This window comes from Papilio xuthus, unplaced genomic scaffold (assembly GCF_000836235.2).
Source record: "Papilio xuthus unplaced genomic scaffold, Pxut_1.1 DF828177.1, whole genome shotgun sequence".
Classification (NCBI taxonomy): Eukaryota; Metazoa; Arthropoda; class Insecta; order Lepidoptera; family Papilionidae; genus Papilio; species Papilio xuthus.
In genome coordinates this window covers 4,261,760-4,280,137 of record NW_013530472.1, presented here as the reverse complement: position 1 = coordinate 4,280,137, position 18,378 = coordinate 4,261,760, and the positions used below count along the sequence as shown (strand labels likewise).

Sequence of the window (18,378 nt, the reverse complement as noted above, 5' to 3'; positions counted from 1 at the left end):
GATATGCATTCACGGTGTTTTCATTTTGTTATTTTCTTTCATAATAATGATTTCACTGTTTATATTATAAATATTATTGTTTATTTTAGCAATAGTCAGTATAGAAAACATGCAATAGATGATACTAAAGTCTCGTAATGCTGGTGTATGTATGTCTATATTATTGTCACTAGCTGCCGCCCGCAACTCCGTCCGCGTGGAATCCATTCAGTCGTTCTCGAGTTTTAGCGAGACGAAACGAACAGCATTTGATTTTTATATATTCGATAATTCTTAAATTTTGCTCTAACTTTGTTTATAATTTAGTTTGCTTGTTTATCTTACTAATTTTATGTATAATAATGTTTGGATGGATGCATGGATGTTAGAAGATATCTCCAGATCGGCTGCATGGATCTTGCTGCATTGTCATGGAGTTTAACACAGTCTGGAAGTAGACATATGCTACTAATTAAGTTTTTTTTAATTACGCGGGAGGACGGTGATGCAAGCGATAGCTAGTCACTTAGTTTTTTGGCAACGTTACTTAACTTCGTTAAGTGAAAAACGAGTAATCTAATAAAAGTCAAATCTGAAAGAATAATAAACAAACTGTGATTTTTAAGTCGAGTTTTTGGTAAATATTTTGATATTTCTGGAAATTTAGTATACAAAAAAGGTTGAATTTAATAATTCTTTAAATAAGATATAAATATGGTCACAATAAAAATGAAAATGTCTTCGAACAAATTATCATCGACACTGATTTATGTCTTAACATCGAATCTCGCAAAGACATTAAATTCTTCGTATTTTACCTCCAGTCCACATGATTCATGTGAAGTTTTTTTTTTGTTCCCAAAACTCAATTGTAATTGCTTTTTGTACATTATTTTCACAACGTGTAACAATATATTGCTATTGTATGTAGATTTGCAGTCACCAAAATTAAAAACATACCTTTTTGGACGATCAAGTTAACTTGATTTTTTTATTATATTTGGTACTCGCTGTCGCCCGCGACTCCGTCAGCGTGGCATTAAAAAAACTTAATTTGTGTAGCCTATGAGTTCTATCAGACTATGTTCTATACGTATGCCAAATTTAATCGAGATCCGTTCAGTCGTTCTAGAGATATCTTCAAACATCCATCCATCCACATCACATCCATCTAAGCATTCGCATTTTTAATATTGGTAAGTTGAATAAAAAGCAGCTCTTTAAGGCATAAACTCGGAAAAAAATGAATAAATAGTGTCATATGTCCGTCTCCTGGGTCTAAGCTACCTCCTCACCAATTTTCAGCTATATCGGTAAAGCCGTTCTTGAGTTATAAATAGTGTAACTAACACCACTTTCTTTTATATATATAGATAAATTTAATACACAGACAGAGGAAACTGATGAAGAAGATTATTTATAATGGCGTTAATTTGTGGAATATCTTAAGATTTGTTGTAATTTTGCTTAATTAGAATTACATATCAATTGAATTATAAGAAAGAGACAGTAAGAAAAGATGAAAATGGAAGCACAAAACTTTCGGTACATTTCTGCATCACGGCTATTTTCTAATCGGTTGTAGTGCTTCACAGACTTTAACTGATAATTATTCCTTCTTTTTTGGATATATGGCGCTACAACTTAGAAGTCTGAGTATCAGAAATATAGTAGAATGGATTGTAATTTATTTATTCTTTGCAGAATGACGAGCCGCCAGAGATCACCTACTGCGTGGTGGGGGGCGAAGGAGCACTGGCTCTGCACGCCGTCACGCCGACGCATCCAATGCCACCGCAGGACGAGCTCGACGCCAAGTTCGCTGAGCTGGTGGTGAGTACTAAACAGTAATATTAGCCTATTAGGTACCACATATTTTTGATGCAGCAACCTAAGGTTTCCGAAGGTCACCATGTACAAACAGTGTTGTGATGTGAAAATATTGGTGACAATTTGACGAATTTAACTCTCGATTTGATTTTGCCTTAAAAAAGTCCTACGATAAATGCGGCAGAGAATATAAAGGTATTATGTCAAGCAAACTTCAGCAAGAATTGGTAATTCCTTCTCATAGAAAATTGGATGACGTAGCCGCGTGTTTGTTCGCGTATACATCACAATGACTGACGTCATTAGTTCAAATTTAAATATAGCAATTAGAACTTTACGATTTCTAGCGGCCGTGTAAGGTTGCGTAACTTGCCAAGTTTCTAAACTCTTTCACACAGTTTTCTCACTGTTCATTTATTTAATTAGACCCAATACAATAGACGTGTGTTTCCGCCGAAATTACAGAATCTTAGCAATTTTTATGGTACAATAATTTAGCTGAAATATACTTAAATATTATAGCAAAATAGATAATTATGGCTGAAGTTGTCAATTATCACAAAAGTCAAACAAGTTTTGTTTTTTTTCTTTAGGTTAAATTATCCAAGTTGTAATAAAAGTTTGCCTTGAAAAGTTAGCTGTGATTGACGACTACAACGAAATCTACTTTATCTGAAACTTGCTCATTAATTATCAAGTTAAACCTTCACCTAAACATATAAGGTTTTTCTAAATTTGATACATTAGCTTTGGTTATTATATAATATATATATATATATATATATATATATATATATATATATATAAATAAATGGTAGTCGATTTCGTACGCCACATGGCGGTAACCTCGTGAGCCAAATCTAGGTATTTTAACACTTTTTCCTTTTCAGCTTTATTATATATAAAAATACTTTCTTTTATATATATATAGTGTATAGTTCTTATATATATATATATATATATATAAGAATTTTTTTGTGTTTTTTACTATCCTCATTTTGAATGGAACCTAGATACGAACGAGGATATTTAAATAACTTACAATGATTTTAAATCTGGAACATAATAATTACTTCGCAGTATTGTGATAGAAGCAAAATTTTTATTTTAATTTTCTGGTATTGTTCAAGTCTCCATAAGTAAAGAGGATTAATTTTGTCTTTGCAATATTCTCTATTCGTTTGTTTTACTTTGGTACTTTATCCAATTCCGGATAGTATTGTGTCAATCTTTATCTTCCTCTTGATTTTCCATCGTCTCTTGTGTTAAGCTTAATTGTTATCACTTCCCGCGCGATTCTCTTTCATCTATATTTTTTATAACTAAAAAGGCAAAGGTCCTGGCCAGTATGCCACGTGTTTGGAATTAATTTAGTGCTCCTATAGATTTAATTTTTACATCTAGTGTGAACAAAGCTTTATAATTGTTGTCATTAATAATATTATTTATTACAGTTGCTCAATGTAGTCAACAATCGATATTAACCCGTTAAAGTTACCTTGGTGAGAGTACTGCAATAAGCCGTTTGCATACTGGTCATATTGTTGTTAACATTTATGGAGTTTTGTTACTTAAGAAAAGTTAAGAATAACGTATGTTTGTTGAAATATAATCAATTAAATTTAGTCATGATTCTAATGTGGAATGGTATTTGTTTTGCGTGAATTGTGGAACAATTTCACAAGTAAATTGTTTTAATTTAAGACTAGCTGTCGTCAGACTGCGTCGTTTAAAAAAAAACTTTATGTGTAGCCTACGTGTTCTTCCAGACTATGTTCTATATGCATGCCAAATTTCATCGAGATCCGACATCCATCTATCTCAACTTTCGCATTTATAATATTAGTAAGAAGTAAGGTAAGAAGTATACAATGAAAAGAAAGTTTTCGATTAAAAAACCCCTAGAGCTGGATAGGATAGTTGGAGCTACATTGCAAGGCTATGTATAGATAGAGATGGACAATATTAATGTATTTATTAGCTTAAATATTCAAGGACATTAACATGTTCATGCTTTAAAATTATAATAAACAAGTTTTTGAGTGTCAATGTACCAAATTAAAACGAACGAGAGTGTAAACACGATCTTAGAAACTTGTGTGGAGTGATGCTGAGAAAATTGTTTATTTATTCATTATTTTAAGCATCGGGAACGTATGCATCATCGGTTGTTCAATCGTTGGTTTCTGAGACCCAAATCTATCGTTAAAAACGTATAAAACATATCGTTGTTCCTGGTATTATCTTTTAACACAGAGATAATGTGTTTTAATCGGGGGTGTGGTTCTCGGGAACCCACGGTAAGAAAATGTACACACACAACAACTGCCTTTAACGAATAAAATTCTAAATTTAAAAAAGTTTGGGTGTTTCGGAAACAGCGTACTAAGATTTTTTTTCAATTATAATTTTAATTTAATTTTAATAGAGTGCCAACCCTAGTAGTAATAAATTGATTATAAATCAATCAGTATAGTTCGTTGACACGACGCGCTTCTGTTCGCATGCGTAACATTGAAATGCGGAAACTGATATGACGAGAAATTTGCGGTCGCATTTCATAGCCGGTGTCGAGGGCGACGTAAATTTTAAATTTTATGTCGATAGTCCTCGAGATACGTCACTAGTAGAGTTGATTGAAAATAGTGATGTTCTTTGATATCGATATTTTTTATACCAACTACGATCGTATGTTGAAGTAAATGTATACTTTTTGTTGTTCATTAAATGTTAATAACTTCGTCTTCCTCTTCTCGATTCTTTTTGTGTATTTAATTAAATTTGACAGTGAAAAAACAAAAGGTCGTGTGAACTATTTTGAAAAAATTAAATAAAGGTTCGCAAAGTAAAATTTTTAATAAATAAAAATGGATTTTTTTATTATATTTTTAATATCAATGACGTAATGTAAAAAGTTCACTGTAATGTTTCGATCTTTAAATCTCTGGTGCACGATCGCTACGAGAAAAATAATCAAGATTGCAGTCCAATAAAGTTCTACCGGTTTTGAACAGTAGTCGAATTTGTTATCAATACTACCATACTTATTATATACTTTATTGTGTGCCAATAGAGTATAAAATTGAGTGTGAAGGGAATCTCGAACATCAAAGGCGGGTGTTGATAGATTGAATTTGAAAGATTATGATGTTAATTCAGTTTGATGGACGGCACGGACATTGCATAATGTAAAACTTTCACCTAATGAAGGTGATGTGATGGCTATTTGACTGGTCGCGTGATAGCCGGACTAATGACGAGAATTATGATGTAAGGATTTGAATGTTTTGAGGCTTTCAAATTTACATTTGCATTAATTATGTGTTTGTTCAAATGTTTATACGATGTTAAGATGACTTTGGGCTACGCATAGTTCTAACCTTGGACGTAAAACTTTAAACTTAAATTAACAGTGGTATATCCCGCTTTGACATCTTCGCACGAATTGGCCCGGCTCGCCCGGTGAAATACCACGACCACACAGAAGACAGGCGTGAAGTGGAAGCGATTCCGCGATTCGTCTGATGAGTGTGCATCCCGGAGGCGTAATTTAGTCCTCTATCCCTTCCCACCTTTTTCCTTATAAGGAAAGGATGGGAAGTGGAAGTGGAATTTCCGGATGAGAGGATGCATGGAAAGGGATGATATTTTCTTTCAGTGCATCCTCTTCTCTGTCGATTAAAGGTAGGCAACGCATATGCAATTGCGTATGTCTATGGGCAACGGTCACTTCGCTATATCAGCGATTTCAGGTGGTTCGCTTGTTTGCCACCTTATGATATATAAAAAAAAACTACACTTCAGACTACGCTTCACATGTATTCTCGGGTTTTCCTGTAAGTTATGCGTTAACAAAACTCTCACCTAAAATCTAACGTACTGACCTGCGATATTTTTTATATTTGTTTTGTGATTAAAAAATATATGCTTCTAAATTTAAAAAAGTGATTTTTCATCCATGATGCTCTCTCTGGCGTTCAAGTGCACTTATCATGAACCTCTTAAAATGGAAATGGACTGAAATAAAATTGCCATGTCAATATAATTTTAGAGTTGCAGATTTTAAGTGGAAAGTGAATAAGCGCTTTTACTGTTGGTTTCTAAAACCAAAGTCTCTATACAAAACATGTCGTCATCGCTGAAATTATCTTTGACAAAACAGTAATAAGAATATGTTTTAAACGCAGATTTTCTCAGAAACCCACAATTAGATCATCAATGAGACAATTTTAATCTTAACATTTACTTTTTAATCTGATTAATTGGATACATGAGCTAACGCTAGGTTTTGTAAAAGCTTCACCATTATTAAGAGAAACTTATATCTACTCTTGCGCAAGTTAAATGAAGAGTTAAAATTGCTAAGATAGAGTAAAATGTTACTTAAACCATTAACCATTTTGTTTTAAACCTAAGGTCAAATTACGACATATCCATTAGCAATACAAGTTGGACCTTTGAAATGAACCAATAGACCTATAGTTAGTGTCAAGGTTCTTAGAGATATCATTGGTTGAATCAGGAGTAAAGTAGATGGCGCCTGTGTTATCAGTCACATTGACGTCAGAGCAATAGATAGTAAAATGGGCTTTTGATTACATTGTTTACTTACTTTATTTAGGAATTGTGTGATTAACACAACCTTGATGTGAAAATATTGTTTTAGAGAACTAATGTTACTTATTAATATTATAAATGCGAATGTTTAGGTGAAGGAATGAATGTTTGTTTGAAGGTATCTAGGGTACGGCTCAACGGATCTCTCTGTAATTTGGCATAGATGTAGAACGTAGTCTAGAAAAACACATAGGCTACAAATTATTATTTTTTTTAATTCCGCTCGGGCGGAATTGCGGACGACAACTAGTTTAATAATTGTTTTGCAACACTTTAAAGTGAATCAGGTTTTACTAGCTGAGGCCCGACTCCGTTCGTGCGGTATTAAAAAGAAACTTAATAAGTAGCCTATGTGTTCTTCCAGACTATGTTATACATCTATGTCAAATTTCAGCAAGATCCGTGTAGCCGTTCTGGAGATACCTTCATAAATTCATCCATAGTTTTTAATTTGAAGCAATGATTAAAATAAAAATGAAATTTATAATTAAATATAGATTATGCTAATAGATCTTAAACCGAAAAATGTTTATCAATTTATTTATTTCTAGATATTAATTTTAATATGAATTAGTCTGAATATTCTAGTAGTGGTAACCAACGTTAAGAAATGTGTATCTACAATTAAGTACAGTCAGTAACAAAACCTCTGAAGTTACGTATAACTTATGTTACCTATAGATGCTGCGTCAGGGATATAGGGTAAATGCGCCCATCGTAAACACTTTCACCTGACTCAAATTATGATTGGCATCAGTATAGAACGTGCCGAGTTATTAATGATTTCTCTCGTATCGCTTACCGGTCCACTCTTGGTGATTGCACCTCGCCATTGTTAGACCTGTTAGGAATTAGCAACGGACTTAGTGGTTAGAAATAATCGATTCTTTCAACATAATGTGGTTATGGTTTACATTTTGGAATGTTTACTATGACTACTTTATAAAAAAAAAACTTACTCTCGTTGACTTTAATTGGGGACTAAGGGGATCGGTCTACACTAAATTACTGCTTAAGTATTCAGTAGCTGGTTACCGATACCATATGACCAGACTGAAAAGACTGCAGCGAAGAAAAAAACGGAACCAAACTGCAAGCAAAACCTTTCGGCCAAAAAATATAAATCCTAGCACCAGTGGCGGAGTTATGCGGTAACGCACATAAAAAAGAAGAATTCATTAACCGACTATGTGAGGAAGTGAATGATATAATATCTCATATTAAAGTAGATAAATATTAAAGTTAACAGATATTTCTTAATAAGAAGACAATCACTGTGTCCAATGTAAAGTAGCACTATTTTGTAGTCTACCTGTAAGAAAACGGACATCGATTTATCTTGGTCTCTCAATAATTTAAGAAGATAAGACATTAATTGTAAAGGTTTCTCACGCGCAAATATTTCCTATCAACTAACACACTTTGCTTGCGCACGCGCATTTCTATAAGACTCTTGTGCCCCGGGAAGGTCAAGTTCGACAGACTTGAGTTTGCCGATGACTTTTGACATTAATGTAATTATTGTTTTAGGCAATAGCCGCAAGCTATAATAGAATTTTAACTGTACGAAAATGATCATTTTATATGCATCTATCTCTTTATAAATATCATAACAGATGTAATATTTTTCGTCGGATTGGTCGACTTGGTCCTTAACATCTTCAACAGCCTGTCACATAACCTTATTAACTCCCATCTATTTAAAAAGAACCAAGAGAATGTGGCTTGTTGAAAAATCTGAGACTTTATAATAATCGTGAGTCCAATGTCCTAGTCATATAGAGCCAATGCTGCAAGTTTATATCGTAGTTATGTAAAAAATGTATCAGCATTAGTGAGAGGATCGTGACTTCACCAAGGCTGAGCTTGATTCATTGTGATTGGATACATTCGAACATTACTCGTACCACATGGCGTAAACTGATCTCAATTGAAATTCAAATAGATCTACCTTCGTGGGTTCTAGGAAATGTAGTGAGTTGGATAAACTGCACTTTGCCTGGATCCTTATAATCAAAGATCGATTGATAATAAATTTGCTATCATCTCCTATTTCTGACAGCCTTCGTTATGTAGTCAGTACAGCTGTTCGACAGTCTTCCTTGCAGATAAAATTGTGAATGATGGCTTGTCAAAACCACAACCATTTTCTTTACTATCAAAGACAATCTTAAAAGAGCATGGCTGTGATAGTTAATTATGTTCTACCGTAGTGTGCGTGGTAACAACATTGGTGGACAATGATAAAAAAGGTGACGACAAAATTTATAATTTCATGTGTTATGTCAGTCGAATTTTATAGTAAAACAACATACAAACTGTGTGATTACTATAAGAATTCGATAATGAACATTGTCCTTACAAATGAGACCTCACAGTAATCAGGGACAATTTGCTAAAGCTGTGTGGTACGACAGGTTGATAAAGGTTAGGACCGAGTCACGATCGCAACCGGATTCTGTTTCTGGCATTCTTGTGCACTTTGTCGGCCGAATATGATGGATTATCGTTATTAAAAGTATATTTAAATAATGATGATAGAAACATCAGATCAATAGATAAAATGGGAAAGATAAGGATTTGTTGAAGGAGGTATAGGAAGAGGAAATATTCCTTTTGTATACGTCTCCTCATCCAGTTGTGGCATCCCTATTTCGGTGAATTTCAGTGGCAGATTACTCGTTTGCCACCTTATTGTATTAAAAAAAATCGAATTAAAACAATTCAGTTAGGAGTGTTTGCTCTACAACATAATTACCGTCTTTCGTCTTCTCTAGAGATCGTACTTTTACTGTAACGGCACCTTTCCTACGTTCATTTGTCGCTATTTGAAGAATTCTCCTTAGATTCTTTATTATGTGATCTGGTTTGTCATGGGAAAGGAGTAAAAAAACGGAAACATTTATCTGTTTGTCGCAATGTTACGATAATTACTGACAACGACACTTGTAAAGTTTTTTATGTTGCGCATACTTTTATTATGTTAGACTCTTGACTGGTTTAACTTTTTCTGCAGTTCTAATAAATTTTTAGATATTAGACCATAGAATTTTTAATCATATATTACAAGGAACGATCTTTGATTACTATCTTTGCGATATTAAAATTGTAATAAGCGGTCTAGCAATTTGAGCCCTTTTCGCTTGAGTAAATGCAACGGCTTCGTGTGCCGGCGGCATCTAGTCATGCCCTTGTGACTTTAATAGGAACCGAAGAGGTTAGGCGATCTACAGACTTAATGGTTAAGATTCCAAATTTGATTAGTTAAGATAATTTTATTTTATTTAAGTATCTAAATTTATCAATTTTAGAATATTGCATCGGAACTGAAGCGTTTATAAATGCAGACGAAACTCCCCGTATGCGAGCAGCTTATTTAATATTTATGACGTACTCACCGCAGAACTGGTCAAGCTTGTCCATTAACAACAGCATAGATATTTGATGGTATTAATTTCTCAGGGTTTCTAGGCACAGATGCCGGCGAAAGCACTAATGATAGACTACAGCTTACGTAGGAAATGCTCCGTAGAAAGCTGATTCGTAGTTTCTCAGTTTCTGAGCCTATAAAATGTTTAATGCAAATTGAAGCTCAGTGCGGAGCTTTATGTCTATTGTAGAATTACGATCGCCTCGTTTGAAATTACCTTGTTAAGTGGAATTGCGTACATTGGTCGTGTGAAGGAATAGACTTTGACGGATTCGATTCTAAATGAAAACAATTTCTTCATTTTTTGTTTGAAACTTCTTCATATTTGTCGCTTTCTTTGTGTTTAAAATTTATAGATAAATATTTACTCTGTCTATTGATGTATTTATATTCCATTGTATTATTTTTATACCACGAGTTTCTATTTCGCAAACACCTGAACATATAAATTCACCAGTCTCATTCTCATAGTAACTAAACCGTGGGTTTCTGAGACCAAAATCCTGTTTTAAAACCTATTTTTATCAATGTTTTGTCAAAGATAATGACAGAGATTTTGGTTTCAGAAACCAACGGTAACAGTGATAACTCACGAATAGATTAACAACTAAACCGGGACCGTAATCCAACCAATTTTCTTGGTTATTATGACAATTCTTAGGAGACATATTTTCTTGTATAATATTTTTCCTACATTCATAGAACTATATACATATGTGAGATAATTACATCAATTATACGCTAAGTGAGTGTCTAATATGCGGTCAGTTAGCGAGAAATCCCCTGAGTTATGTGACGCGCGAGGTCACTCCTAGACCTACGTTATACGACTACACAGTTTTATTTACTACCTACGAGTATCTATCGTCCGCGACTCCGTCCTTGCATAATTAAAAAAAAAACTTAATGAGTAGCCTATGTGTTGTTCTATATGTTCTACATCTATGTCAAATTTTACCGCGATCTATGCAGCCGTTCTGGAGATATCTTCAAACAAACATACATCCATCTAATTCGCCTTTATAATATAATATACTAGCGGTCGCCCGGGACTCTGTCCGCGCGGAATTGAAAACAAAACTTAATTGCCTATGTGTTCTTCCAGACCAGTGGTTCCCAAACTTATTTTGTCTACTGGCCACTTTGAGAATAAAGATTTTTTAGTGCCCCCATATTTTCACATATTTAAAAACTACTATAACTTCAAATTAAATTAATTAATTATTGTGACCTATATATGTATATTAACGGACAATTCTAAACGAAACTTTTACTATAACCCGCAACTTGTCCTGCAGCGCCCACAAGGAGGCATAATCGCCCACTTTGGGAAAGACTGGTCTAGACTATGTTCTATATATATGTCAAATTTCATCGTGATCCGTTCAACCGTTTTGGAGATACCTTCAAACAATCATCCATGTAAACATTCGCATTTATAATATAAGTAAAATTGGTTAACCAACTGTGGTTACGGACTGTTTAATATTTGTAAAATGTTACGAAAATGGTTACCCATTTTATATTTGTTACATTCGTTTAACATCAAAGTGATCTAAAGCGTGTTTATCTTAAATCGATTTTATGCAGGCATGCGTTGTGGTTAAAATCACATGTTACTCATTCGATTTAACCGACTTTAAATTATGAGGTTAACACACAAGAACATACTTATGGAACTGAGTTTCTCACTTTTTTGTATTCAGTTAAAATGAGTTTGAGTCTGTATGTTTTTTACGATAACAAATAATGAATTTAATAAAGTTTATATATAACATATATGGCAACAAAATAGGTTAAAATCGACTATACTTGGGTTTTCGAGACCAAAATCCTCCTTTAAAATATTCTGTTATTTATGTTTTGTTATAGACAATATGTTTTATACAAAGATTTTGGTCTCAGAAATCCACGGTAAGTTTGTCGTTTGTATACATTTAGTTTGCGTTTTCTCTTTTTATTAATCGACAGTTTTGGTACTTTTTGTAAAATATTTGATGAATATAATTTAACATGCAAATATTTATCAATATTTGATTTCTAGAGATGAGTGTTTGTACGTTTGTCAATACTTCTTCCGCACTTAGGTTTACTTCTCTGCGTTATATTTACTCGAGTATTATGTAATAATTTACCTATGGATATCTTGACATTTTGGTTGTACTTCCTCTTTAAATTATGACTTCAATTCTTTGGGACATTTATAAATGAATAACATTTTTACATGGTCGTCAAATACTTAATTTTATTAATATGAAAATATGTAATAAATCTGTCTCTCTGTATGGATTAAGAATAAGACTTAATTAGTAGCCTATGTGTTCTACCAGACTATGTTCTCTAAGCCAAATTTCAGAAAGACCCATGCAACTGTTATGGATACCTTATAACATCCATCCATATATACAAACGTTTGCATTTATAATATAAGTAACATGTCTTGTTGCATCAATGTAGTAAAGAACGCGCGAGATAACGCGGAAGCGTCGACTACATTCCGGGTTCCAATGACGTGATGCTTACTAAAAGCATAGCGGCAAGAGTTACAATATTTTTTTGTGTGTCTTTTCGATTTTACACCATCACGATTGAATATTGTATTCTGAATATGTTTAAATCCATGCCAAAGTACGATTTCTCTTTCAGTTGAAAGTACCATAAAGTATTGTCGAGTTGTTTAGAAGGCTTCTTTGGCCCTTGTCCAATGCTTTCTCTGCGTCTTAGTGCTCGGATCTTAAACTGCTATTGGTTTTAATACAACTTCGTTATTCTTCCATATAAAGCTTGGCGTTCAATGAACACGTTTCTTTGTCATGTATTGATTTCTAATAAAGACAATAAGGACAAATGAGCGTCGGTGGCACAGGCGTCAAGCACTTGACTTGCAATCTGCAGGTCCTGGGTTCGAGTCCCGCCATGTACCAATGTGTTTTTCGATTACCGATTTACATATGTACATTTATATGACGTTCTTACGGCGAAGGAAAACATCGTGATGCAACCTGCACATATCTGAGAAATTTAAAGATATGCGTGAAGTCAACCAAGCCGCACTTGGCCGGCGTGGTTGACTATGGCCTAATCACCCTTAACTTAGAGTAGGCTCCGAGCGCCTCGGTGGGGACGTATAGTGAGCTGATGATAAAGAACAATTGGTTAATTGTTAGATATATGTTTTTATCAATGACAGTGTGTTTTTCTTGTCTTGTTCCAACTGTCAATATGTTTTTATCTAAATATTTAGCGTGAAAACTTATGTTATAAATGTTTATGTATGCAATATGTCACTGTAATTCCTTTCACCTTGTTCCAATAAGTTTCTTCGTGTCCGCATTTCTTACCATTTCCGATTTTGTTTTGACACACGTAATTAAAGCGTGATCGTTCAACGCCTTATTTGATGAACGCACAGTTTACGTGGTTTTTAGGAATGGAATTTTTACAAGTGACTTTTTATTAGATTTAGTCGACGTTTCAAACGAATTTACATTCCAATTTCGTAGATTTTGTTGAGAATTTAGATTAAATGCTATCAAGGACTTTTTATTCGGGTTAAGGCGCACCAGAAAGTAAATTAATAAACTGGTTGAGGTTTTTTTAATTGATGTCTTTTTAACTGCGATTTATCTAGTAGTTATGTAATTAGACTTTAAACTGTAATTATGATCATAGTATTAAAGAATTTAGAGGTTTTATTTGGTTTACATAATGTATAAACATTTACCTACTATAGAAAAAAACTTAGGTAATAGATACGACAGATTACGAAATTAAAAACAATACTATCCTTATTTAAATCATTTGCGTATAATATTATTAAAGTATGCTTAAAATTGCACACGATTAAAAGCAACGGCCGTCTGATAAAGCTAAAACAATGTACTACAGCTAGGTAATAGTGCATATGTGTTTGTATGATAATGAATCTATTGGTCTATTAGGAGGAGCTTGACCTGACAGCAGTGAACAAGGCGGCCATGATGGAGTTGCCAGCGGCCAAGAAGTGGCAGATTTACTGCAGCAGACGCCCGCCCATCGGCTCACAGCCGCTCGCCAGCGCGCCCCAAGTCGAGGAGTACGTTAAGGCGCTGGGAGAGATCGCAGAAGTAAGTAACTCGTCTGTCGCATATAGAAGCTAAAGTAACTAGGCTAGTGATAAAATTAGCAAAGTAAATGATCGAATTGACATTATTCAGCAAGAGAAAAGACCGTAATGTGATTAGGGTCTTTAAAAAAGGGCATTTAATTTGGCCGTAAATGTATCTTTTTGTCCTCTTTTGATTAAGATTTGACAGAGAAATATCTGTTTATAATCAAAAATATGAATTCCGTTAAAATAAACGGCGATAGACACATTAATTTGTGAATAAAGAATAAAAAGTTGTTTTGTGAAGACATAGAAAAGTATGCTGACTAAGGACAGATAAATTTACAATTGAAAAGAGTTCTTTTCTGATGAATAAATGTAATTTTCTTCCAGGCATTCGCTTCTTCGGAAGGCGGTCTCCCAGCGGAAGCGTGCGCGTTAGTGGACGGCTTGAAGACCGCTCTAAGAACTCGCGCACATAGCTTCGTGTTACGGTTCATCAAACAAGGAGGCCTCACCACATTACTGGAAGCGCTACAACGAGCGCCAAGAGACGAAGCGATCATCAGACATAATCTTATCGCCGGGATAAAGGCTCTTATGAACAACTCGGTAAGTTTAATTTTAAATAATTCTTGGTGGAGGATACGAAATTATAGCACTGAGAGCTTTTTATTTTAGTGAATAGTTAAATACTAGTAGATTTTGCCCAACCTTGTACTTAAAATAGGCCTTTTTATCTACGAGGTAGTATTTTACAAAAGTATGGGACATGGGTAATAGTAAGTCTTACTTTCTATCGACTATCCGCTTGTTCAAGTATCAAGTATATTTCAGACCGGCCGCGCTCATGTGCTGGCCCACCCAGCGAGTATTGACCTCATCGCACAGTCCTTGGATACGGAGAACGTCAAGACAAAGGTCGCGGCTCTAGAGATACTGGGTGCCGTCTGTCTCGTACCCGGCGGACATAAGAAGGTAAGAGTAAACTAATGTATTATAAGCCTTGTATCAAGGGGCTAAGGAAGTAGTTCTCTTGGTAGATAAAATAAATGCAAGCACCTGTAATAATTTAATAGCAACTTATCATAGTACACCTACAACAATTTAATACAGTAAGCACCTGTAAAAATAAAATAGCAATATTGCACAATTGATTTTTTAACTTGAATTTAAATATTGATTAAAAATTAGTGATGTTTTCTTCTCAAGACAAATATTTTTCCGTGTAAAAGTATAACTGTTTGTTGCAACTAGAACATTTTTTTTATTTCAGGTGCTAGAAGCTATGGTGAACTACCAGAAGTATGCAGGCGAGCGCGCCAGGTTCCAAGGCGTCGTAAATGAGCTGGACCGCAGCTCGGGCGCGTACCGTGACGACCTCGGTCTCAAGACTGCCATCATGTCATTTGTTAACGCTGTACTGAACTACGGCCCCGGTGAAGACAGCCTGGAGTTTCGGCTGCATCTGCGATACGAACTGCTCATGTTGGGGATACAACCAGGTGAGTTCTTAACCTGAATTTAGTCTCGTTTCCCATTTCTTATAAGGAACGAATTTGACGGAAGAGGGGACGCATAGGTAGGGGAAATAATCTCATTTCGTGCGTTGTCTCCCCGTTGATTGAATGTAGGCAACTCAACTGCAATTGCGAATGTCTATTGACAGCGATGGATTCGCATTCGTTTTGGTAAATAAGAACAATAAAATGTTTGAATTTAGTATTGCATTACCATTTTTAAAACTTTGTCATCAGATTTAAATTTACATATTTTTATGCAGTAATCGAAAAACTTCGTAAATACGAGAACGAAACCCTCGACCGTCACATCGAGTTCTTCGAGATGGTCCGCAACGAGGATGAGCGCGAGCTGGCGCGACGCTTCGACAAACAGCACGTGGACACCAAGAGCGCGGCCGCCATGTTCGAGCTGCTGCGTCGCAAACTGAGCCACACTGCTGCATATCCTCATCTCTTGTCTCTGCTGCAGCATCTCCTGCTGCTGCCGTGTAAGTAACACACCGCTACATTGACACAAGGTCACACATCACATCACACAGCAACTACAAGACCACTCTACCGTAAGTGGGCTGGCTAAAAGACATAGTATTTTGTGCCTATTTGATTTTCACTGATTGTAGTAGTTTCAAGCGGTGGTGTGGAGTCGAAATAATAATATAGATAGAATTAATGGTCACATAACATTCTGCACGTGACGGAACGAAGCAAAGCTATCTTTTTTAAGCAATCGCCTATCCATTTATGAAGATAAGTGAATCGGCTACCATATGGCCTCTTACCCGAACCTGTTGCTCATATTGTTATAAATGGGTAAATATGAGGATGACTGGTATATATGTGTGTTGTACTTGCAGTGGAGTACAACCCTCACTCACAGCACTGGCTGCTGCTGGACCGCGTTGTGCAGCAGCTGGTGCTGCAGCAGGCCGCAGCCGGCAGCCGCGCCGCCAGCGAACAGGGCTCTCTTAAAGACGACGCCTCCGAACACAATAAGGTACCTTTACCTAGACTTTCATCATCATCAACCTGCCTTTGTCCTTATAGAGGGTCGGCACAGTACTACTCATCCATACTATGAGCTGTCATATCTAAATCCACCCCCTTCTTACGCATATCCTCTTTCACACAATCCGTCCATTCTTTCTTTGTTTTTCCTCTTTGTAGCCATCCACATTCAATCTCATTACTTTTTTGTTCATGTTATTATCTTTTCATATTACGATATATCTTTTTATATAACTTATGTAATGTGTATACATTATTGTTTAAAGGTCTACGACCCAGACATGGCTCCTTTGGAAATAAACGTCGGCGAAATAGTTCATCTTCTAGCTAAAGAAGAAGAATTGGTCGCTGCTAGAACGAAAGCGGAGAATCTAGAAAGAGAGAACGTAGATCTTGCTACAGAACTGGCTAAAAAGGTAAGATATATTATTAGACTTGATTTAAAAGGTGTTGGATAGTAACTTTGTGAAGGCGAAGACGTTTAATAAACAAAGAAGCTTTTAAAAACCTTTAATGATTTTAATATTTATATATGTTTTTTATTTGGATATGGTGATACTGATGAAAACATTCACTTTTCCATTCTCATATTGCATAACTAATAAAGAATTAAATTATTTCAACTTGCTTTTAAAATTATTGAACCAGGACATCAAAATAAAGCTGTCTATTTCCCTTTACGTAGACTAAAATAACAATAAAATAATTTGTAAAGCAGTTTACAAATATCATAAATTAACAACCAGCCAACATTTATACGGTGAAGGAAACATCGTGATGCACATATCTAAAAAGATATTCAAAGATATATGTGCAGTTAACCTGCACTAAGCCAGCGTTGACTGTGGCCTAGTCACCTAACTTAGGGTAGGCTCCGATCCCCTCAGAGGGGATATTGAGCTGATGACGAACATTACCTCAACTGAAACCTATAATACATAGACATATGCAACTCCACGTAACGTAACCGCCCCATGCGCATGACTAACCAACAGGAGAAGCAAGTGGACGAGCGCTCGCAGGAGAAGGAAGAGTTGGAGGGAGTCGTGCAGAGGATGAAGGAGCGCCTCGAGAGGGAGACGGCCGCGCATATGGAGTGGACAGAGAGAGCGCAACAGCTCGAACAGCAGGTAGGAGAGAGATAGCGAGAAAGAGGATGAGAGAGACGGAAAAATTCTGATATGAAATGGGATACTTAATACAAGTTAATTAAAAATTCAATTTTCTATGTCATAAGTTAACTAACTCTTAATAAGGTTTGATTCATGTACCTTCCAGTTGAGTCACGAGCGAGCTGAGCGCGCCCGATTTGAGAAGCTAGTCAGCGAGGGCAGCATACCTGATGATGCCAAGGTATTTGGAATATTTAGTACTGAACTTGGGGGTCGTATGTTTTGAGGGTGGGAGGATGTCGTCATGTCTTTTTCTTGTAAAATTTGTGACAGCACATTTGGTTGGAGAGGTGTTACAATTGTGACCAGCTATGACAAGGATGGGGGAGATGTTAAAAAACATAATTCAATTTTTCATGAATTTCATGATTTTTGACTCCTCCTAGTCACATAATTATGGATGGCCTCTTATACTAGAGGCCATCCATATATATAAAAGCTACTAAGTTTTCAAATACAGATTTTGAGGAAATATCAAAAAAGTATGTCGACATCACAGGGCACCGAAGAGCTGGCAGCTACCACGGACAAAGAATTAGTTTAGTTATTCAAAGGAGGACCACTGCCAGTATTTTCGGAACATTGCCTAAAGGGACTCCTTTAAATAATATATTTTAGTTAATTAATCATTTATAATGATTTAATAAAGATTTAACATTCAATTATCTATATTATTCCAGGTGAGTAACCTGAAGAGTGCAGTGATAGAGTCGTGTGGTGCGCCCCCGCCGCCCC

General features: G+C 35.4%; 1 protein-coding gene across 1 annotated transcript in view; it reads left to right on the top strand.

Annotated features, from left to right (window-relative positions):
• DAAM (disheveled-associated activator of morphogenesis-like protein) overlaps window positions 1-18,378 on the top strand; it is a 55,367-nt gene that overhangs the window by 31,565 nt on the left and 5,424 nt on the right. The window contains exons 4-14 of the mRNA XM_013306434.1: window positions 1,684-1,812; window positions 13,798-13,962; window positions 14,337-14,555; window positions 14,781-14,921; window positions 15,220-15,448; window positions 15,727-15,954; window positions 16,321-16,460; window positions 16,738-16,887; window positions 17,467-17,601; window positions 17,750-17,824; window positions 18,324-18,373. Coding sequence (XP_013161888.1) covers window positions 1,684-1,812; window positions 13,798-13,962; window positions 14,337-14,555; window positions 14,781-14,921; window positions 15,220-15,448; window positions 15,727-15,954; window positions 16,321-16,460; window positions 16,738-16,887; window positions 17,467-17,601; window positions 17,750-17,824; window positions 18,324-18,373 — 1,661 coding nt within the window. The remainder of the gene's footprint in view (window positions 1-1,683; window positions 1,813-13,797; window positions 13,963-14,336; window positions 14,556-14,780; window positions 14,922-15,219; window positions 15,449-15,726; window positions 15,955-16,320; window positions 16,461-16,737; window positions 16,888-17,466; window positions 17,602-17,749; window positions 17,825-18,323; window positions 18,374-18,378) is intronic.